Raw genomic sequence first — 24,580 nt, forward strand, 5'->3', positions numbered from 1 at the left:
TGGAAGGGAACCGTGTGTCCCAGAAGCCAGGGGCGGAGGATTTTAAAGAGGAAGTCCCTCCTTCAAGTACTTGGGAGAAGCGGGAGTCAGGGCGGTGGGAGGGAGACCCACAAAGGTACTTGTATAAGGAGGAGCCGGTTTAGGAGGCTAACACAGAGTGGACGCGGTGAGTGACTCCACACGCAAGGGAACATGAAGATCTAGACTCTCGGCCTCACACAGCCACTGGCATCTGAATGACATAGAAGCACATTCACAAACACGTCAGATATTCCAGACTGACACAAAACCTTTTCTTTCTGGAGTCACACACTCCCACCAAAAAGAAGCCTATCTGAGCACGACAGTGCCTTCCTGCCCTAAGGCCATCCCCGGAGAGACGCGCATGGTGTGGGGACAGGGGGCGGTGGCACGAGGTAGTGACACCAAGAGAAGCGGGAAGTCAGTGCTTCTTGAATTTTCTTACAAAATCAACCCTGGAGAGAAAACAAAATTCCCTAATGAAGCAGGAAAACACTCGGCAAACGGCAGGCCATCGTCAGAGGTCCCCTTTACCTCACGAGTGTCTCTGCACAGGGAACTCTGCGTCCTAAAATGCTATCCAAATAGCCCACAGGCTAAGCTGCACGAGTTAGCTGCGGGACTCAGTACGCATTTCACACTTCTTTTCGCCTTTGTAATCCTGCTAATCCTCCCCACTGGCCTCTGTGATAAACACCGATTTCACAAATGGGCCCGGGGTATACCTTTTCTGTGTACCTGGTACACAGTATTAACCCTCTAGATAATAAATAGCCTTAAAGAAGGCATCCATTTCCTTCATTTTAACATCTGTGCTCATCTCTAATATTTATTACAAAACTCCAGAATGACATATACTCATAGACACAGTACAATATTTCCGAACTGCAGAGAGACATTTAAGATGCTTAGGTACCTGAGCCAAAAAGAAGTTACTTACAATTGCTCCAAGATCACCAGGAAGTCATTATCAAAGCCAGGAACAGAATTTAGTATTCCTAAAGCCTAGATGAGACGTTTTCTTTTCCTTTTTTAAAATTGATTTTAGCGAGAGAGGAAGAGGGAGAGACAGACAGACAGAAACATTGAGCTGTTTCTATATGTGCCCTGACCCGGGATCGATCCGAACCAGCAACCTCTGCTGCTTTGGGACGATGCTCTAACCCACTGAACTATCCGACCAGGGCAAGGGACATTTTCTGTCATTTCTTTTCGCCCTCCCCATCACACCACACTGCGCAATTTAATGCATTCTGGTATTGCAACACTCTGCAAACTCTGCTCTGTGACTTATACAAATTTTAGGGGGGGGAATGGCAATAGTAAATCACTGTTCGTTTACAGGTCTAAAAATGCAAGTTAGAGAATAAAATAGGATGGTGAGAGCAGGAAAATGCGTACACAAGTGCTGGCTTTTGTAACTTTGTCTTTTATCTTCCCTTTCTGCAAAGTGTTGTTAAATTAAAAATAGAAATGAAAAGACGCAACTCTCTTTCCTTGGCCTAGAAAAACACCCCACTCTGTAGACCAACACTATGAAAATGTAGGTGGGCTAAGAAAACAGACACCGTATCTTCTCACCAACGAGCAGTTCAAATTTACTCCGTAAACGTATGTACAACAAAGACACCAAACTTGCCTATCTATGTTTTACGAATATTACTAAAAAGCTGTTCACAGCCTTTCTATGCCGCTTTAGACATTCAGAGAAGGGTTCGCCTAAGAAAAGAGAGAATGATAGATTACCTGGAATGCTTCACAAGAAAATTTTATTCTTGGACATTTCTTGCAAATCAATACTAAACACCATCTCCAAACTGCTCAGAGTTTAAGAGATCAAACAGATTTCACAAAGGAAAATGCGCGCCCAGGAGAGCCTTCCGGATTGGTAGGGGAAGACGATGAGAGCAGGGCCCCACAGGGGAAGCTCCCTTCGTAGGTGTGCATTCCGCCTTTGAGCTGCCCACTAAGAAGGCAGACGATCGAGACGGAGTCCGGCTGTCTTCAGACTGTTTCAGAAACAGGATGAAGGGCAGAAGACAAAGACTACAACCGACAGACAGTGAGCCCAGAGGGTGGGGCACATACAGAACACAGGGGAAAAGCAAACCAGGGCTCTTGCTGAAGGCAAGGAATTACGGACTTGGGTGATGAGGCATGTAGTTTAGTCAACCCTGCTGATCCTGTAAGTGACCAACCCACCACCCACCCAATATACAAGGGAGCCCACCCAGGACCCAGCTGACTCAAGCCAACCAGCCAAGTGACCACCATTGTATAAGAGATCAGCCAAGCCTGGACAAGACTAGAACTGCCCAGAAGAGCCTCTAACTAAATTATGGTGGTTCTTTGAAGCCACTAAATTTTGGGATGATTTGAGTAATGCAAACGCTAACTAATACATAAAACAACCCCTCTCTAATCGTTGCTGGCTTGCCTAAAAGCCAAGGTACTGCGGTATAAGCTTCAAATACAGGGTGGGGCAAAAGCCAGTATACAGCTGTGAGTATGTGAAGCAGGCCATTCTTGTAGCATTATTTATTACTGTGCTGTTATTCATATGGACAACTGGAAACCTTTTGCCCCACCCTATACATTACTTCCTTTAATGCATGTGTGTATATGTATACTCACACACACATATATATATGGCAGTATCTGCACCATAGTAAATAAACAAGCATTTTCAGAGGCTCAGGGAGGTTAAGTTGCTTACTCAGTGTCAGTCAGCAAGGTGGTGAGTTTGGAGTTGAATACACCTAGAGCATCAGTGTGAAGTTCACACAATGATGAGAAGCAGTGGGGGGTGGGCAGGGAAGGCTCTGGGTCTGTAAAAAGGAGTTTGAAACATCAGCTCTGCAGATGCAACTGGACGGCAGCTAGAGAAGGGGAAAAGATTTCTGAATCTGATTCAAGTCCAGCCGCAGAGAGAACAAGCACCTGTGATCTGCAGCCACAGCTGTCTAAGGACTGAAACTGTACAAGAAGAGGTCCTGGCTCTAGAGGAAAAACGCTGGCTTAGCAGGAAACTTCCTCTGAACCATTTTCCAATTATTCTACTAGAGAAGAAGTAGAGGAAGGTGAAAAGATCAGGGAAGGAAAAACAGCTGCTCGCCTAATTTATATTTCCCATTACTCTGGCTGGTCTCCTCTAACCCCTACCACGGCTCTGGCTTTTTTATTCTGTTGCTTAGTTTGCAATCATGCAGGAACCACGGCAACCACACATTCTGGAAAAGTGCTCTCTGCTAGCACTCTCTGTGCTGACGCCCCAGCTGGGAGCCCCCGGCACATGACCACGAAGCCCTTGAACTGCGGCTGGCGTGGCTAAGATCGAACCTTTAAAGTGGTGTCAACAATTTAAATCATCACGCAGCATTCTGCCCCTTCACAGTCTCCCATTTCAAATTCCACTGAGAACTTTAACATCCACAACATTTGAAAGCATTTTCTGGGCTTGAAATTGGAAGCCATAATAGCAAATTTATTTATCAAAATCCAAATTCTGTAGACATGTCTTAAATCTAAACAGCGAAAGAAAGCCCAGTTCCCAGGGTTTGGACTGCGCCACACTGCGCCATAACTAATGCCCCCTGGTCCCGATCTCCACCGCCTGGGCTCCGCCGGCTAATCGGGAACCCGGCTGGCTGTTAGCTCACAGCTCCATCTGAACACCGAGAATCTGTGCACTTCACGATGACTTGTGAAAAATCATTATCTACTAATCTGTACTTTTTTGCCTCTGAAGATCTCTTGCTGATGACTAACAATCGATCAATGAAGTGCATGTTCACAGGCAGTAACGATGTCATAAAGCCTACTAGTTCAAAGTCCCAGTGCTTGTTCAGTCTTTATTAAGTTATTCAACCTGTTTTTCCAAAAGTCTACTTCAAATACTTCATTCGGAGCCACACATATAAATAGCCTGAGACAAGTTCCTTGTCCTCAAATACATACAGTGTATTTAAGGGGACAGTCCTTCCACCGAAAAGGGAGAAATGAGCAGTAAACTATTCTCTCCATAGTTCACTCTTAAGGCAACATTGATTGTGTGGTTCTCAGGATCTGGCTCTGGGCTAAGCATTGTATACACATCATTCTCAGTGAACAGTCACAGCAAATCTATATGGCAGCTACTAACAGAGTATCTTCATTTTAAAGATATTTGAGACTTGGCTCTGGCTGGCCGGCTCAGTGGTAGTGTTGGCCCGGCGTGTGGAAGTCTTGGGTTCGATTCCCAGCCAGGGCACACAGGAGAAGCGCCCATCTGCTTCTCCACCCTTCCCCTTCTCCTTTCTCTCTGTCTCTCTCTTCCCCTCCTGCAGCCAAGGCTCCACTGGAGCCAAGATGGCCCGGGTACCGAGGACGGCTCCATGGCCTCTGCCTCAGGCGCTAGGATGGCTCCGGTTGCAATGAAGCAATGCCCCAGATGGGCAGAGCATCCATCCAGGTGGATCCCGGTCGGATGCATGTAGGAGTCTGTCTCTCTGCCTCCCTCCTTCTCACTTCAGAAAAATACAAAAAAAAAAAAATACACACACACAAAAAAGATACTTAAAACTTTGAGAGATAAAGTCACAATGCCAGGCCCTGGCCGGTTGGCTCAGCGGTAGAGCGTCGGCCTGGCGTGCAGGGGGGGCCCCGGTTCGATTCCCGGCCAGGGCACATAGGAGAAGCGCCCATTTGCTTCACCACCGCCCCCCTCCTTCCTCTCTGTCTCTCTCTTCCCCTCCCGCAGCCAAGGCTTCATTGGAGCAAAGATGGCCCGGGCGCTGTGGATGGCTCCTTGGCCTCTGCCCCAGGCGCTAGAGTGGCTCTGGTCGCAACAGAGCGACCCCCCCCCCCCGGAGGGGCAGAGCATCACCCCCTGGTGGGCAGAGCGTCGCCCCTGGTGGGCGTGCCGGGTGGATCCCGGTTAGGCACATGCGGGAGTCTGTCTGACTGTCTCTCCCTGTTTCCAGCTTCAGAAAAATACAAAAAAAAAAAAAAAAAAGTAAAAAAAAAAGTAAAGTCACAAGGCCAATAAATGGCAAAGCTAGGATTTTATCCCAGTCTGTCTGATCCCAGAGCCCAAGCTCTTAACTCGTATAAACTGTTAAGTGTAAAAATCATAATTATACATCCATATGTATAATGATACACAACTAAATTATTCAGTAAGAACATGTGAGCCTCTCCCACAGCTCTAGGCCTGGAACATTCTCTCTGCGACCCAGGCTCCTGCTGCAGGTGACCTCGGGATGCTCCATCTCTGCCACAACGTCTTATTAACCACGGCACTATTGCAACTAACCCATAGGCCTGCACTCGAGCTACTAGATTTTTAGCCATTCTCCCCATTGATTTTTCTGAAACACTTCAAGATAGTCTACTCTTCGTTAAGCTTAAGAACTTTAATCACGGCCCATTCAGCGAGAGGCAGTGTTTATAAGTCTTAGGCATCTTTAGAGAGAACAGGGTAATTTCTTCACTCATTGTTCCTCCCAGAATCGGAAAATTTGATTTCTACCTTTCCACTTTTAACCCCTACTTTAGCAGAAACTGCTACCAGGACATTTTGTATGCTTTAAGAATTAGCGACAATTACTATAAAATAACACACCGTGAGTGGACTGTAAAATTTCCCTTTGTTCAAGCAACTTTTACACAAAGCACACTACAAAACCAAAAATGGCAATATATACACGACATGCAATATGTGTTCACATTTTCATGAATGCTTAAACCCCAGATTATTACCTGTGGTTACTCCTGGGAAATGGAACAGGTGGGCTAAAAGAAGAGAGGAAGTGAGAAAGGGGCACTTTCACATTTTATTTTATATACTTTTTCATTGTGGTTGTGCATTACTTTTTCTTTTTAGAGAGAGAGAGAGAGAAAGGGAGATAGAGACAGATAGGAAGGGAGAGAGATGAGAAGCATCAACTCGGGGTTGCGGCACCTTAGCTGTTCACTGATTGCTTTCTCAGATGTGCCTCATGAGTGCGTGACCCCTTGCACAAGCCAGTGACCTTAGGCTCAAGCCAGTGACCAATGGGTGATATCTATGATCCCACATTGAAGCCTGTGACCCTGCAATCAAGCCTGTGACCTTGGGGTTTGACCCTGGGTCCTCTGCTTCCCAGGCCAACAATATATCCACTGTGCCACTGTCTGGTCAGGTGGTATATTACTTTTAATAAGTATATTATTTATAGAAATTTAAACATTAAAAGTTTTTTAAAAATTTATTGTCCAACCTAAAATCTGTGAATATCATATTATTTGGAAAAACTGTCAGATAAGACATAATTAAGCATGTGCTTGAGGTCATCCTGACTTGACTTCGGGTCCTAAATTCAGGAAAGAAGGCCGAGGGCAAAGGCAGGCAGAGACGGCAGGGATGCTGCCCGAGCCAAAGAATGCTGAGGGCCCCCGGGAGCTGGAGGCGGCGAGGAATGACCGTGCCCTGGAGACTTCTGAGGGAACGGGGGCCTCCCAGCACCTTGGTTTCGGACTCCCGGCCTCTAGAACTGCGAGGGAATAAATTTCTGTGTTTTAAGCCACCCAGTTTGTGGCAATTTGTTACATTAGCCTTAGAAATGTAATACACCTTTTTATTTGGGAGTTCTGAGAGAGAGAATAAGGTAAGACGGGCAAACATGTCCATAATGCAAAGGTAATCACTGTTCCGAGAACAAGGCTGTGGACTGCAGTGCACACAGGGTCCCCGGCTGGAGCCCTGAGCTGCAGGGGCGGATGGAGCGGAGAGCACCGCAGGCAGCAGGGGGGCGGGAACTAACCAAGGACAGCGCCGTCCCAGTCAAACGTCTTAAGCCTTCTCTTCCAACAGGTGAAATGGAAATCACATCACTTTCGCTAATTTTTAAAATCTGTATCAGCCTGACCAGGTGGTGGCGCAGTGGATGGAGCGTCGGACTGGGATGCGGAAGGACCCAGGTTCGAGACCCCGAGGTCGCCAGCTTGAGCGCGGACTCATCTGGCTTGAGCAAAGAGCTCACCAGCTTGGACCCAAGGTCGCTGGCTCCAGCAGGGGGTTACTCGGTCTGCTGAAGGCCTGCGGTCAAGGCACATATGAGAAAGCAATCAATGAACAACTAAGAAGTCGCAACGCGCAACAAGAAGCTGATGATTGATGCTTCTCTCTCTCCGTTCCTGTCTGTCTGTCCCTGTCTATCTCTGCCTCTGTAAAAAAAAAAAAATTTAAAATCTGTATCAATCAACTGGAAAGTTACGTGCAATACTTAACAGCACCTGCACGTTCAGCACTGTGTTGGTTCCTGGTTGTTACGATAAATGGAAACGGGGTGGTCCTGGCCCTTAAGCGCCTGAACGGGAAGCCCAGACAAGACCAGCATCCACCCCGAAAATAAAGGCAGAGCAGGCCTGCAAGAAAGAACAGGCAGGGAGGCCAGGCTTCGCTCTGCCTGGCCCTGTTCTAAAAATACTGACTGCTTTATAGGACAAAAGCAAAGGTGCAATTTTTCCGACAGTTATCTCTCAACGTCCATGCCCTCGGAGCTCAGAGCAGGAGCTCAGATACTCCCCAGCGCTGCGGGGTCTCCATGAGGTGCCACTCTGAGGCTGCGTCTGTGCACCGCCCGCCGAGAGCTCCCGGGCAGCTGCGGCCCTCTGAGCAGCTATTGTTCGCCACCGCAGTCCTGGTGCCGGCTGGATTAGGCGCGGAGCCAAAAATGGAATTCTATTCACAGCCCGGGCCAGTCTGGAAAGGAGCTCGGATCTCATGTAGTTCAAACTTTTGGAGTCCCTTGGAAAGCCCTAACAACACAGATCAAATGACTGAAGTCACACAGACAGTGGCTGAGCAGGAATTTATACCCAGAAATCTCCAGACTTCTTTTCTACCTCAGTAGAGGTTTCTTGTTGGAAACTGATGCCATTAAAACCTAAGGTAAACATAAGATCAAAAGCCAAATATGACTTATTGGCAATGGCCTTCACCATTCCTAGAAACACCAGGATAGCAGAGAGAGAAACTCAACTCATTTTTCAGGTTAATTCCATATTAACAACATGTTAGAAAAGACAGAATACTATTTGAATCCTACAGATTCAACCTTAACAGATTTTAGGAGGAAAGAATATCATCATTTCAACTGGTGTAGAAAAGGCATTGAATAAAATTTGACTTCTTTCAGGCTTTTAGGATAACACACTTCACTCTAAAATTAAAAAAAAAATTACCAGGAGAACAAGTAAAAAAATATCTATAGATTTCTTTCTTATGATATTTGCATATCTTTGGGAAAAGACTACAAATCACAAATCGGTAAACTTCTCTTTTTGCAAATGAATTCCGGCCATTGTGAAGCCACTGGCCCTCTGCTTCCTTCCTCTGCAGCCATCAAATGTTACCGGAAACCCTTGGAAGTCATTTGCAGCTGTAGCCATTTCCTATTGCACTTCGCCCAGCCTCCCTTCCAGCCACAATACAAAGCTGTTTACTTTGAGGATAAAATAGTTATAATGTGATACTGGATTAGAACATGGATGAGGATACCTATTAGCTACTGTAGCATTTTATGGTTTACCTTGCATTAGGAATTGCTACATACAAACTGTGTGTGTGTGTGTGTGTGTGTACAACCAATCTATCTGCAATCAAATAACATTGCTGATATTGAACATAAAATAATTCTATATTCAATATTCCATCCCACATGTAAAGAAATAAACAAAACAGGCACTGAATAAAGTTGTTCTCTACAAAACATTAGAAGCTAGAACTTTGTATTTCAGCCTTACTCTCTCAAATCAGAATAAGGGAATGGAAAAAAAAATGGAGAAGATAGCAAACGTTTGGTAAATATCCACACAGGCTCTGCGAGAGCTGGCGTATTCCATTAAGGATAGGCCAGCACAAAGAAGGGTGTAAATGTTCAAAACCTGGAAATATTTTATCGTCTAATGCAGGGGTCTCAAACTCGTGGCCCGCAGGCTGCATGCGGCCCGCCGAACAATTTTGTGTGGCCCGCAGACTAATCCACGAAGTTCAAAATAAATGTCCATAAATAGTTCGATGGGAACACGGCGGTGCGCAGTCACTTCCCTACTGGCCATGACTGCTTTTGCTCCACAGTGACGGCGGAGGTATGACCTGCAAAACAGCGACCACCTGGCTCTTTACAGAAAAAGCATCATGATCCAGTCAGCACATAGTTAATAAAGCTAAGTTTAAACATCCAGTGTTATTTTGAAGCACTGTTATTTTTGGTCAGAAGATATCACAGAAATAACAGCCTAAGAAGCCGCCATTCCATAACGCAGGAATTCCTAATACAAAGACCAGAAGGACTGGCTCCCACACCACGTTCTCACAGCAAACCTGGAGGCGCAGAGCGTGAACCTGAGAAGGTGCACTCAGAGCAGCAGTTGGGAAATTCATACTTGCTGGCTGCCACCACCAGGTGGCCTTAGCCTCACTGAAGTCACAATTATTTATATAAATATTTGTAAAACGGGAAAGACAGACTCTTGGCATCTGTCGTCGCTACTCATCTCACAGGGTTTCTTGTAAAGATTCAGTGTGTGAGGTTGTGAGGTTGCTGGTGACATACAGAGCACAATACACAAAAGCTACATTTCTACACTTCTCACCCCCCGCCCCGCCCCGACTCCTAACGAAAGTTTTGTCCCAGCCAGAGCTAAACGTGAGGTCAAGGGATTGCAGGATGGTGGAAGAGCGGTACAGGGAATATCGGAGAAGGCAGAGGGGAGCATAAAAAGGAAACCGAGGGTTGCTGGTTTCTCTTTGGCTGTCTTGCCAAAGCTCAGTTCTCAAGGGTGACAGGGATGAGACGCCCGCGGGAAATCAGCGCCACGTGAGAGCCAGCAAGAGCTGCAAGATGCGGACAGACCCTGGGCTGCAGATCCAACAGCAGGGACCAGGCATTCAGCGTGAAGGTCAGCCCCCAACATATAAGAAATATAACTACAGAACTGATTTAAAAAAAAAAAAAAGGTGAAGGGCAGAGTAAGCTGAATCAGCTTCAAAATCTTTTTTAAATCATTTAAAATTTCTGTTAAGCTGACAGAAATAGATCCATCGCTGTCAAAGAGCCTAACCCCCATTAAGATGCTCTGCTGACGCACAGAAGTCACATAACATACATGCAAAATGGATGCCTCTATTTTTACCTAACATACACTTCTGATGAATGTATTTTTAACCATAAAAAAAAACACACACACACACATTCTGTCAGTATGCCCGTTCCAAAAAACAGGGAGAGGTAATCAATAAATGAGAAGATGTTAAAAAAAATACATCTTTATTAGATGGTGCAAAATCAGTGGACCAGGGACCTGAGTAGTGAAAGGGACATGGCTATGCACAGATATGTCTATAATGATGGGACGAGCCCATCAGCGACGATGAGAAAGTCCTGTCACTCCAGCAGGGTGTCTGAGACTGTCAGGGAGAAACCCAGGACGCACATCACCGTGGGTGGCAAGTACACTGCCACCTGGGTTGAGAAATTTAAAAATGTATTCTTACTGGCATGTACACCAGTGAAGGAAACTGCAGACACTACCTGCTTCAAAGCACTTTAAATACGCTTTATTACAGTGTGTCCGCAAAGTCCTGGGGCACTTCTGACCGGTCACAGGAAAGCAACAAAAGACAACAGAAATGTGAAATCTGCACCAAATAAAAGGAAAACCCTCCCAGTTTCTGTAAGATGATGTGGCAGCATGTGTGCATGTGCAGATGATGACGTAACACCGTGTATACAATGAAGCAGCCCACAACCATGCCAGTGGAGATGTGGACAGTACAGAGGAAAGTTCAGTGTGTTCTGTGGCTCGCTAAATTCAAATCCGTGACCAAAGTGCAATGTGAATATCGTCGTGTTTATAATGAAGCGCCACCACACAGGAATCACATTACTCGATGGGATAAGCAGTTGAAGGAAACCGGCAGTTTGGTGGAGAAACCCCGTTCTGGTAGGCCATCAGTCAGTGACGAGTCTGTAGAGGCTATACAGGATAGCTACCTAAGGAGCCCTAAAAAATCTGTGTGTGAGCCCACATACAACTGCACTGAATAGGTATGAAACTGGGAGAGTTTTCCTTTTATTTGGTGCAGATTTCACATTCCTATCGTCTTTTGTTGCTTTCCTGTGACCAGTCCAAAGTGCACCATGACTTTACAGACACACTGTATTATTCGCGTATGGAGAGGCCAACAGGTCAGGAGACAATTGTCACTGAAAAGCCACTTTGTTACAATCCCCAAGAGGAGGAGCACGCCAGGCCACATGACACAGGCCAAGGTGGCTGCCCCAGGGCCGCTCAGGAAGCAGCAGAGCGAGGAGAGAGCAGAGATTGAGGTTTTCCCGTGGTTTCCACAGGCCCGCCACGGCAAAGCGGCAGGGCGGGCTCAGCACCGGCTGACCAGAAAGAGTTCAGTGGGCCCTGGAGCACGGGGCTGCCCCTAGCTGTCTGGTACGGGACCAGGGCGATGCGGGCAGGCGGATGCGGCCTGATCAAGGGGTGGCTCCCAGAATGGGGTCTGCGCTGGCCAGTGTGCATCTGAAGGAGGTAATTTGCTGTCTCTAAGAATCATCTGGCCCTGGGAGCAGCAGATTTAACCAGTGAGTACGGGTTCCAGACACCAGAGCATCAAGAATACAGAGAATATGATACAGCAAATATGTTAAGGAAGAAAACTGAGTGTCTGGGGAACTAACTGAACAGGAGCAAAAATTCCCATGAGTATCTTCTTCTTCCTTTTGAATTTTGTAGAATGTTGAATGCATTACCTATTTCTAACAAGTAATGTAATTTATGAAGCATGTTAAACACCCACTCACCCGCGCCCACACACACACCTTCAAACGTATATCTATTTATACTTTCTGGTCTTGGTAAGCAGACTGTATTGATAATGAATGGCATTGTGAGGAACTTGAGGATACCCACACCATTCTGGGCTTTAGGTTCACCACAGTGACATAATTTTACTGATGAAAGTGTATCGTGATTTATGTTTCTACGTATCCAGGATGTGCTAAATTCTACTTTGAAATAAATCAAGAAATTCAACTCTTACTCCTTAAAAACAAACAACAAAAAATCTTTGGTAAGGTTCACACTATGAATTAAATCAGATTTTAACAGTATATACATACTTACAGCAGTTCTAAAATTAAATAAGCACTCTTTTTTAAGATTAAAAAGCAATAGTTGGGCCCTGGCCAGTTGGCTCAGCGGTAGAGTGTTGGCCTGACATGGGGAAGTCCCGGGTTCGATTCCCCATCAGGGCATACAAGAGAAGCACCCTTCTGCTTCTCCACCTTTCCCCCTCTCCTTCCTCTCCATCTCTCTCTTCTCCTCCCGCAGTCAAGACTTCATTGGAGCAAAGTTGGCCTGGGCGCTGAGGATGGCTCCATAGCCTTCACCTCAGTTGCTAGAGTGGCTCTGGCTACAACAGAGCAACGCCCCAGATGGGCAGAGCATCACCCCCTAGTGGGCGGTGGGCGTGCCGGGTGGATCCAGGTTGGGTACATGAGAAAGGGAGTCTGTCTCTCTGCCTCCCCACTTCTCACTTCAGAAAAAAAAAAAAAGCAAGAGTTGAACCTCTACTTCTAGCCAGGGGCTTGGATTCACCTTCTATCATGAAACAAACAAAATACCAGACAAAATAAATGAAATAACAGTTTACAGCAGTGGTCCCCAACCTTTTTTGGGCCACGGACCGGTTTAATGTCAGAAAATATTTTCACGGACCGGCCTTTAGGGTGGGACGGATAAATGTATCACGTGACTGAGACAAGCATCAAGAGTGAGTCTTAGACGGATGTAACAGAGAGACTCTGGTCATTTTTAAAAAATAAAATATTGTTCAGACTTAAATATAAATAAAACGGAAATATTGTAAGTTATTTATTCTTTCTCTGCGGACCGGTACCAAATGGCCCACAGACCGGTAAGTGTCTGCAGCCTGGGTGTTGGGGACCAATGGTTTACAGGACACTAGATGGTCAAAGAAAGATGGGGAGGGAAACAAAGGTGAGACACCCCCCCCCCAGCCTTGAGAGTTTCCAGCCAGTTACTCACTCCCAGGTGAAATCCACACAGCCTTACTCTCAAATGTGCATGGTAACTTTATCTGTAATAACCAAACTGTGGCCAGAATACAGAAATTCATCAACAGGTGACCACATAAACAAACGGCAGAATACCTACACACGGCATACACAGCAGTGAAGGGAACATACTAACGCTGGTACTCACTACAACATGCGGGAATCTCCAAGTAAATATGCCAAGTGCAAGAAGCCTGACCACTAAAAAAGGGTACAGACCATATGTGTCCATTTATTAAAACTTTAAGAAGTGCAGAGTAATACACAGAGACAAAGGGCAGAGCAGGGGTGGCCCAGGGATGGGGCAGAGAGGAAGGGGAAACTTCTGAGAGCGATGAGTATGTTCACCGCACGGCTTCCCAGTTTTCTAGCTATGTCAAAGCTTATCAAATGGTAGACTTCCTGAGCAATGTACTGTCTGTCGATGACGCTGCAATAAAAACCTTTCCAAAAATAAAAAGCAATACTTGCTTTGTGTCCTAAACATGGAAAATACCAAACATACAGATAAGAGAATAAAACCACGGTCTTTTTCTAAAGTTGAACACTTCAAAATTATCTGCGAACGACAAGTTGCATATCACTCCTCAAAAGTTCAAACTGGTAACATTGACTATACAAAGACGTTTTGCTAGGGTCATTTCAGTTTCCCGGGGTTACTGCTCACAATGAAACCTGGGAAGCACACACTGGTCCCCATTGTTCGGGGCTCCCCTTCCTCGCCGTCCTTGACACACCACCAACGCAGCTGTGACGCATCTGTCCGCGGGGGCCGGGCCCCTGACGGCGCAGACAACCCGACATTCCACGCTTTTATCCGTCTCCCTCCTGAGCAACTGTATGATTTATACGCAAAGAAGCAAATTGACCCTGACTGATACTGGACACAATCTAACAAACAGAAAAAGGTTACAAAAAGTTCTGGTGTCAACAAAAGTGTAGGTATCAGAAAAGGGATGGACCAAGTCCCTTCTGCCTGAAAAAGAAAAAAGCCCCACCATTCAACTTATAATAAATAGGGTAAGACCCATCTAAAATGAAAACAGACTGCTCCTGGCACCAAAATCAAGCACAAAAACTTTGGCTAAAAGATTAAAAAAAAAAAAAAAAAAAAAACCATGAAAAACATTTTCATTCAAACTTGTCATTTAGAACCCCAAATTCAGAATACCAAATCTAGCCCTAGAAAGTTTTCTTATTCTGTTTTTGAAAAAAATATGTATTTTGCCATATTAGGACAAAGGGAGAGAAAATGACTTAGTGAGGTCAATGGATTTGTTTATACAGAATGTTCCGAGCGGACTCCGTCCTCCTCAGGAGCGTGCTGGCCACCCCTGCCCCGGGCGCGTGTAACGGAGCCTAGCCTGTCGCACGCCATCTCAGACCCACCTGCTTCTCTCTGCCCCTTCACCCACACGGACTCCAGCTTTCAAAGCCTCTCGTCACGTGCTGTATAGAGGGCCGACGCTCAGCACACACCTGACACATCAACATGATCTGCAGGCGATGGCTGAGGGCTTTCTCTCGCCTGCTGGACAATCCATCACCAGGGCCCCAAATTTATCACCGCCGCTGAGGAGCATGGCAGCCGCATTTTACCTCATCAGATCTGTTTATCCAAAAGGGATGCACAAATACATTATCGTCTGTCTAGTTAATGGAGCGCATGTAACATACGCAAGTGAGAGGCTACGGCATCTTCCCCATAAACGTCTGAGTGCTCTGAGTCTGCACGCAGGCGCTTTAACAGTGTGCAGAAACACTCGTCACTAATCACAACACGGAAGGGCCTGGCAGCCACTTTTCCCCAGGATCCCCGAGGGAAAGCCTCACGACTGCCCAGCCCCCTTGATTTCCAGCCCAGCAACTCTCTCACTTGGTCATTAATTACTGAGTAACATGATGTGGGGACTCCAGGTGGTGCTCTGGGTCCGTCCGCCACGGGAACCTCCTCCACTCGGCCGTCTCTCCTCAGCTTTCACAATCTGGCCCCCACAACACTGACCTCCCTATTAAAACAAGTCTGCTTCATAAGTTTTGAGAAAGGCATATACTTTTCTTAAAAAAATTGAATTCGCCTGACCAGGCGGTGGCACAGTGGATAGAGCGTCAGACTGGGATGCGGAGGACCCAGGTTCGAGACCCCGAGGTTGCCAGCTTGAGCGTGGACTCATCTGGTTTGAGCAAGGCTCACCAACTTGGACCCAAGGTCGCTGGCTTGAGAAAGCGGTTCCTCGGTCTGCTGAAGGCCCACAGTTGAGGCACATATGAGAAAGCAATCAATGAACTAAGGTGTCGCAACGAAAAGTGATGATTGATGCTTCTTATCTCTCCGTTCCTGTCTATCTGTCCCTATCTATTCCTCTCTGTCTCTCCATCTCTGAAAAAAAAAAATTGAATTCATATGGGTGACACTGGTTAACCAAATTCTACAGGTTTCAGGTGCCTGGTTCTACACCACGTCCCTGCACACTGTGCTGTGTGTCACCCCCAGCTCGAGTCTTCCCCCATCAACCACACTGTTGTCCCTGTCCATGAGTTGTTTCTCTGGGGGGGGAGGGGGGTTTGTCCTTTCTTTGCTCAATCACTGTACCTCTCTGTCCTATTTCACCTATGCTGCCTTGTAGTAGTTCACTGTGCAGATGTACAACTTTTTAATCTACGCACGCACTGATGGACACTTGGGCTTGAAGCATTCCACTGTGGACCAAGGATCATGCCCAAGCTTTCTGCTGAGCTGAGAGAATAGAGTCCCCTAGACACAGACCTTGTGAAGCTCTATTTACTCTACTCTTTAACAATGCCCAGGCTAAAATAAGGTTGTTTCCTGATCTGAAGTGGCATCAGGTGATTCATGGAGTGGTCAGACTTCTTTCCTAAGCATCCAGTCTGTAAAATACTTCACAACAAAGATTCCTGTGCACTAACCGTTCTCCGCTGTTACCTGCCTTCAATGCAGGAGAAAATAAAACCTCGCTGCAGTCCTCATGAATTTTCCACTGTCGCATCAGCAGGATGCATGTGCTTCCCACCCGGACTGCGGGAGCCGGCCGTGGGTCCTGGAGGGGGTCTCGTCTCCCCGATGATACAGAAGTCTCTGCAGACAGCTCTTCCCGAGAGCTGTCAGGACACGGGGATGCGAAGGGGGTGGCATGCCACACTACCCACATTTCCACAAGACACAACACAGCAGTGAGATCAGTAGTCCAGGGGCCCCAGAGAGAGGTAACGAAGGTTTCAAGGCTCCTCAGAATAGCTCTAACATAGAGAATTGCCTTAAGTTTCTTCTCTCTTTCCCTTCTGAAATATACATTATGTCCAGACCTATATTTGCTCAGATATTCGAAAGGCCATTTATGGCTTTCTTGCCTGTCTCTTCAACACAAAAGTTAACCTCATCTAAAAGATGGACCACATGAAAACAGTTTCAAGTCAAACACAGCAAATGCTTTTAAAAAGGGAGCAGTTAGGTTCTCGAATTAGAACTCGGGGCTCTAACTTCTGGGTCTCACGGTCTCTCGGGGCCGCGGTATCTGCTGCCCTCGCTCTCAGTTTCTTGGCTCTGAAACTCGCCTTTGAAATTTCTATAAATCTCGGACCAAGGACTAAGAGAAAAGTAGATGCACTGTCCAGTGTAAAAGAACAAAGATTAGAAATGTGTCAGGATTTTGGAAGAGGATTTTGGTATCAGGAAGCTATCTGCTTAGAAGCAGGGCCGGACACTCAGGGGAGAGAACCGAAGAAACACTTGACTATCAGTTCAAGAAAGCAGCGGCTCTTAATTGGAAACTAGTTTAATCCTAATCCCTGCTGCCTGCGGAGACGCAGCACTACTCCAAGGGAAAATTCCAAACGACGTACCAAAAAAATCACCTACCGCGAATTGAGAAATAAACTCTTGATAGTCTCCATAAAACGTAGTTAAGAAAACTGGAATGCTCCACAGCAGAAAACTTTGCAGTAAGCTTAAGACAGAGCAGCACTAAAGGAGGAGCTATTACTGAAACAACAATGTTTGCTTTCTAACCTGCAGGTCAAACTCTACAAATGAGCAAAATCATAAAATAGCTTTAGAAAAGCAAATTCAAAAGGAAAGCACATTTGGATTAAATTTTCATCTGGCAATAGACTTGTTGTGAGTAACTCAAAAGAAAAACGATTTATTAAAAAAAAAAACTAATGAAAAGTGGAAAATTAATTATTAAAATTTTTCCCCTATCAGGAGAGTATAAACAAGAACATTTCGTATGGTAGGATTAACACGTACCTGTTTTAGGGTGTATGGAAAAGAACCCCTGTGGATTTCCACTTGTGATTTTGTACGTCAGCTTGTCACTCGAGCTGGAATCGGGGTCAAAGGCCTCAATCTGGACCACGGACACGTCCTTGGGGGAGTTTTCCATGACTTCTGGGTAATAGACGGGCTCGGACGTCTGCGGGGCATTGTCGTTGACATCCTCCACCTCGACGTAGATCTCGACGAAGGAGGACAGAGGCACCACCCCCTGGTCGGTGGCGTAGACCGTCAGCCAGTAGTGGGAGGTGGACTCGCGGTCCAGCCGATCTGAAGTCTCGATGACCCCTGAGAGAAGGAAGACAAACGTGAGGGCCGTGTCAACAACAACAGACACCGCCACGCCGAGAAAGTGCCAACCTGAACGGCAGCTCCGAGTTAGGAGGGCTGAGGTGCCCGCCCCAGCTGTGTGCCCACGTCAGCTAAACTCTATGCCTCGGTTTCCTTTCTTAGAAATGGAGATAATGGCCGTAGCTTCCTCAGAGGTTGATTAAATGAACTCCTACACACCTAAGGATTCGAAGGGGACGTGACACGTCATATGGGCTATTAACACATTTGTCACTATTAGTATTAGGTGCCAGGCAGTCTAGGAAGCACTTTACAAGTGTTATCTCGTGTAAGTCTCAATGAGACGAATGGATACGAAAAGATTATCTACTGGCCCAATACTGGGCTCTTTTCAGGATGACATTTATGGTTGCTTAAATTGGTTGACTTTTCTAAATGTCAATCAGGGAACCAGAGACAGAGCAGAGCCAGGGCCCAGATCTGAGCCCCCCGCCCAGTCTAGCACCCCTGCTCCCCAGGCGGCACTCGTGTGACCCCCGCTACAGTTTACAGAAAAGGCTGGACAACACTCCTCTGCGCCTCTAAGTGTGGCAGACACGCCCTCCACAGCGGCTCAGAAACGCAGAGGATAGCCTTGCAAAGTCCCGGATGAGGGGCTGCTCGGGTCTCGTGTGTGCTGAAACCTTCAGTTTCTTTCAATCACCTTAAACCGGCGATGCTCAGCCTTTTTCATCTCCGGGCACACATAAACTAACTACTAAAATTCTGCAGCACACCAAAAACACATTATATTTTCGCCAATCTGACAAAAAAAATATAGGTGTAATTTTGATTCACTAAAAAATAAATAGGTAAAATTTTGATTCATTCACACCCGAAGGCTTCTGTTTTGTTGGCTGTTGTCATTTTCTTTTTTATTTGACAATCTAAGTGAAGAGAGGTCCACTGGTCCTGGCTGTCTAGTCGGGGCGGCATGTTCTCAGTTCCTGCAGCACCCCAGTGAGCCGCAGCACGCCGACTGAGAGCCGCTGGGCTAGACCGCCATCGCTACCCCTCTGGTCCTGGCTGTCTAGTCGGGGCGGCATGTTCTCAGTTCCTGCAGCACCCCAGTGAGCCGCAGCATGCCGACTGAGAGCCGCTGGGCTAGACCGCCATCGCTGCCCCACGCCCCACGGCATAAAGGAGGCTAGGGGGCCATGCGGGGAGGGGACTACAGCCGTGGTGAGAGGCCACATGGAGATTTCAGAGCTGAAATAAGCGTCCTTCCCACAGTTAGAGGACAACAAAGGGAAGAAGATCCAAGGACTGGCTTGGCCAGGGGTTCAGGGGTTCAGGGTCTGGGGCCCAAGCATCCTTCTAATGGCAGATTCCAATCTAAGCACTAGATACTGAAAGAATAGAGTGGGCAGCATACGCATGCAACATTATTCTGTGCTCTGCTTTTAATGTCTGTTCAGTCACAAGATACCACCCCCTGTGACGCCCAGGTACAGACTGAAGCCCTACACTGAGCTCCCGGCTGGAATCTAGCAAGAGCAAAAAAGCCCAGGGAAGGCGACACACAGCCTACATAACCTGTGAAGAAGACCAGAGACCGAGCCTTCGCTTCTCGAAATCAAGAATGGAAGCCTGGTGATCCCTCAGAAATCCTCAGTGCACCTCTCTTGTTTTTAGAGCAAGTTGAAATGATTTGCCCAACTTCAGAGAGCTGATTATTCAGATTTCAGACTCCAGAACAAGGTACCTCCTTAACCAGGGACTCATCAGAATCCTGGAGCTCTGGTTTCTGAGACAACCAGCACATGTAAATGTCTCACCAGAGGAGTGTTTCTTCTTTCGGTCACTCTAAGTCCTTATTCCTACACTTCTGTCCCCAGTCCTTCCTAAAGCCACAGCTCACATTATGGATGGACTTCTTCTGTGACTTCAGCAGTTACCCACAATTCATAAAAGAGAGACAAATTTTCAAAATTGTGTTATGAAGACTTCTGACTAGTACCTTTAATATAGGGAGCAACAGTAACTAGGCTCCTAGCTGTCACTGGACGTGGATTAATCCACCTACTGTGTTCATTCTCAAACTCTACCACGCCCTTTGTTCACTCACTCCATGATTATCTACCATTGAATTTTCAGTAACTACTTTTTATTTTTACACACCGGGTTATAAATTCACAATTCTCTAAGGGACCAACAAGAACTATCCACATTTAAGCTCTAGTTTTAAATACATTTCTCTGTAACACACACCCACAATCATGCCACATCTTATTCGGTATGTATATACATCCAAATACCAACTCTGAGGTCGCCCTCCTGCCTTCAAATACCTTCCCTTCTTTCTCTGCCATCTCTGTTCCTATTTTCTATTTCCTCTTTCACTTTCTGAGACAATAGGATGCAACTAGGTGACAAGGCAGCCCAGTGAACTGCCTGCAGACGACAAGAAGAGTATCAGTACTGTCAGAGAAAAAGGCAGTGAGGAGAACGCAGGAGTGAGACCTTTCCTACCACAATGTTGCAACGCACAAGCAGTAGGCAGGGTAAGGATTCCATTCTATACATTATAGTGCACTGTATATTTCGAGACAAGTTTACTCAAGCCTGTGATACGCACTCCCCAGCCAGGTTACAAAGAATTGGGTCTTCCCTCTAATGAAACATTGCAGAAGTAAATGCCTAGCTTTCCAATCTCAAGAATACAATGAGGACATTCTCAGGAAAAGTTGTTAATACAAAGAAAAAATTGAAAGAAGCCAAAATCTGGAGCTATTAAGTAAAAATGTTTATCATTCCAACCATACCACCCTCTAGGATTCCAAAACCACCACCAGATGTCACTATGGAAACTGATTTTAAATGTGACTACAGTGGAAAAACTAGACAGAAGGAAGAAAAAAACACAATGTAATTGTTAAAAGAGCTTGGCCAGGTGTAGCTGAAAATACAGCTCGCAACAAAACTTTTTTCTAGAAGGGGTTCATTAATGTTCACATATTTAAGTAAACATGTACTGATGTTGTTTTCCTAGAGTCTGATTCTTCAAAGGTCATAAGGTACAAGATTAGGTGCTCTCTCTGTAAGCGGTCCTCATGTAAATAAAGGTTTCAATGAATAACTGATTTCTCCTCCCCAGCACTGATGGCTCCTGTTGCTGTTCACTCAAATCGTCCTTGAACAGGAAAAGTCAGCATCCCTCCGACCCGCATGGGTGGAGCAAAATGCCTTCAACATAGTAATTTCTAGGGCAAAAATAAAGATACATGTAGCCACTTCACTGCCAAAAATAACTGAACTGACTCAGATTTCCATGGCCACAGAACACCTTTCTTCCTGGAATTTTCCTATTTTCTTTGTTTAACAGGACTTGGCCCCCTACCAAGTCTTAGTGCCAGAGCTTTCAACAGCAGCTTTCCATTCTGGACTTCTCGGTCACTCCAATCCAAAACTCTTACCATCAGCACCGACCTGGCAGCATAAATTTGCTGTACATCCTACCCACCTTTCTGATATGTTACATACATTTTGTGTGTGTGTGTGTCGTGTGTGTGTGTGTGTGTGTGTGTGTGTGTGTGTGTTCTTCCCACTTTTCTGGAAACAAGCTTAAGGCAATGATTTTATGGAAAGCTTCTTTGTTCAATCACAAGAACTTCTTTGTTAATCTTTGTTTAAACAAAAAATATAATTATGGTTGATATTTCTCTGTAGGCAACAAGAAACTGATTATTCTTCTCCAGTTCCACATTCTCATCATAAACAGAGTAACTCTTTGGAAATAAGTGCTTCCCAAATATAACAGGAGAAAGATTTCTTATACATACTAGAGATACAATACTTATGTTTCTATAATTAATCTATAAATACTCAAACTTTTTCCTGATAATTATTAAAAAAATCAGTCCCACAACCACTATATGAAATATTAATCTACTATAAGACATTCTTTCTTCCCTGAAATTAAGTTTAAGAAGTAGTCTCTAAACTCCCCGCTGAAATGCAAACCCCAGGAGGACGTGGGTTTGTTGTGTTTGTTCAAGGGATGGTAAATAGTGGGTGCTTAGTAAGCATGTGTGGAAAAAAGGATGCTCATCAAAAAACGAGGAGGTGAAACAGTCACAGCAAAAATGACCCTAAGGACACATGACCACTAAATGGAATGCAGGATCCTAGACCAGAAAAAGCATGTTAAGTAAACACCCAGGAAACCTGAGTAAACTATGGCTTCAGTTAATAAGAACCTATCAATAGTGCTCCACTGATTATAACAAATAGATAGACTAATGCAATGTTAATAATACAGATCGGCTATATGGGAACTGTATGATCTCTGCAATTTTTCTGTATCTACTTAATTTTTAAAAATTGATAGCCACCAGAGCTCATAATATGTGGATTAACTTGTCTCCTCCAAGTGAAAAAACTTTTTTTAATTTATCTTCTTTTCATTAACTGCTAGATGGGACTGACAATGCTGTTAGTATTTCAACATCTTGAGGATACCCTGAGAGGTCCTAATATGTAGATAAAAATTCTTGTATGTTAGGGCTAAAGATTTAAACAGCAATCCAATTATACATTTATCTGTTTACATTTCAACTTATAAATTTACTATAAATTTAAGATAGATTTTTTTTTATTTCTTTGTTTGGCCTTCATAATACTGCTGTGCAAAAAAGTGGTGTTTCTTGATATATAAAGTAAGATTTCTGAGGCCCTGGCCAGTTGGCTCAGCAGTAGAGCATCAGTCTGGCATGTGGAAGTCCCAGGTTTGATTCCTGGTCAGGGCACACAGGAGAAGCACCCATCTGCTTCTCCACCCTTCCCCTTCTCGTTCCTCTCTCTCTTTCTCTCTCTTCCCCTCCCACAGCCAAGGTTCTATTGGAGCAAAGTTGGCCTGGAGGCTGAGGATGGTTCCATGGCCTCCACCTCAGGCACTAGAATGGCTCCAGACGCAATCGAGCAACGACCCAGATGGGCAGAGCATCGCCCTTTGGTGGGCATGCCGTGTGGATCCTGGTCAGGCACATGCAGGAGGAGTCTGTCTGACTGCCTCCCCGCTTCTAACTTCAGAAAAATACAAAAATTAAAAAAGAAAGATTTCTGAAATTTAACCACTCTTTAAAATTACTAATTAATTTGACATGCAGTATTATCTAATATATGAAAACCCTTTAATTCTTTAAGAAATGCAAGTATAAGAAAACATAATATAATACATAAAGAATATCTTTAATGTTCCTGCGTGTTTCTGTCATTGGCTGGCAAAACTGTGTTGCTACTGTTGACTAAAATAGAGCAACAAATGAGATAAGAGCCAGTGGTAAATTGAAGGCATTTAAAATGGCCGTTCAGTTCACTTAGAGAAGGACACAGAAGAAATAATGCTTTCAGCACTCAAATAAAACCTTTATACCCCCTGTCACCTCAAGTACACAAGATATTATTTCCTTTACTACTGTTTATAATCATAAAATATAAGGAAAATACAGTCATGTTTAATGGTTTATGCTGCAGAGAAAAATTTGCTGCAAAAAATTTCTAATACTTTAAAAAAGAGTGATATATACAATTAATTTTTTAAATGCCTGAGGTATATATGATTAATTTTTAAATGCTGAAGACCACAAACATGAGATAAATATCTGATGCTTTTGATAATACTTAAAAAGATCAAAATACAGCCCTGGCCGGTTGGCTCAGCGGTAGAGCGTTGGCCTGGAGTGCAGGAGTCCCGGGTTCGATTCCCGGCCAGGGCACACAGGAGAGGCGCCCATTTGCTTCTCCACGCCTCCCCCTCTCCTTCCTCTCTGTCTCTCTCTTACCCTCCCGCAGCCAAGGCTCCATTGGAGCAAAGATGGCCTGGGCGCTGGGGATGGCTCTGTGGCCTCTGCCTCAGGCGCTAGAATGGCTCTGGACACAACAGAGCGACGCCCCAGAGGGGCAAAGCATCGCCCCCTGGTGGGCATGCCGGGTGGATCCTGGTCGGGCGCATGCGGGAGTCTGTCTGACTGCCTCCCCGTTTCCAGCTTTGGAAAAATGAAAAAAAAAAAAAAAAAGATCAAAATATGTAAAATAAAGTCAACTAAGAAGCATTCCACATGGGCTAAGCAAGCCGCCTATTCATATGTTGCACAGTTCAAAAAACATGTCTCTGCCTTCTTACAGCTAAAAATAGAGCAAACTGTGTTGTAAAATTATCTCTCCAGTTTAACTAAAGACATGGTACAGATTATTACCGTGAGCTAACCTTTCAAAACCAATGACTTGCCACGAGTGTCATTCCATGAGAAACACTCGTGATGGGGACACGGCAAACTCAGTGAAATGATGATGGTGACAATAATATTAGCAAATCGCAGTTACAGATATGGAGCTCACGATGCACCGGACATTACTTTAAGCACCTCTCACATATTAACTGATTTAACCTTCACAGCAACTATAAGAAGTAACATAATCCTCCTCAGCATTACCACTAAAAATCAAGGCCAACATCTTGTCCAAAGTCACACACTTTGTTGGCAGGGGAGCTGGGATTCGATCCCAGAGACTGGCTCCAGCCAGACAAGCACACTGCAACCCTTCCAAGGTCTGGCTGTGTCTTCTGACTGGAGAGACACATGACAGCATCTGGACAGTGCGCAGTGTCCAGAGAAAGGTCCTGGCTTCGGTGGAATGCAAACATGTAGTGGCCAGGTGCAGAAAACTGGTTTTGTTCTTCCCCTAGCATTTGAGGATCTGGGTCAAGTATCCGATACTGCACAACCTGGCGGTTCTGTGTCATCAGGACATCAAGCACATTCCACAGTGCCCGGAGGAAAGGGGACTGGTTTAACCTATATTAGTACGTATGAAACAAAGC

At 45.4% G+C, this 24,580-nt stretch overlaps 1 protein-coding gene across 6 annotated transcripts in view; it reads right to left on the reverse strand.

Annotated features, from left to right (window-relative positions):
* FAT1 (FAT atypical cadherin 1) overlaps nucleotides 1-24,580 on the reverse strand; it is a 130,836-nt gene that overhangs the window by 54,971 nt on the left and 51,285 nt on the right. For all 6 annotated transcript variants that reach the window (XM_066236063.1, XM_066236065.1, XM_066236067.1 and 3 more), the window contains exon 3: nucleotides 17,401-17,715. In XM_066236063.1, coding sequence (XP_066092160.1) covers nucleotides 17,401-17,715 — 315 coding nt within the window. The remainder of the gene's footprint in view (nucleotides 1-17,400; nucleotides 17,716-24,580) is intronic.

Source organism: Saccopteryx bilineata, chromosome 6, assembly GCF_036850765.1.
Source record: "Saccopteryx bilineata isolate mSacBil1 chromosome 6, mSacBil1_pri_phased_curated, whole genome shotgun sequence".
Lineage (NCBI taxonomy): Eukaryota > Metazoa > Chordata > Mammalia > Chiroptera > Emballonuridae > Saccopteryx > Saccopteryx bilineata.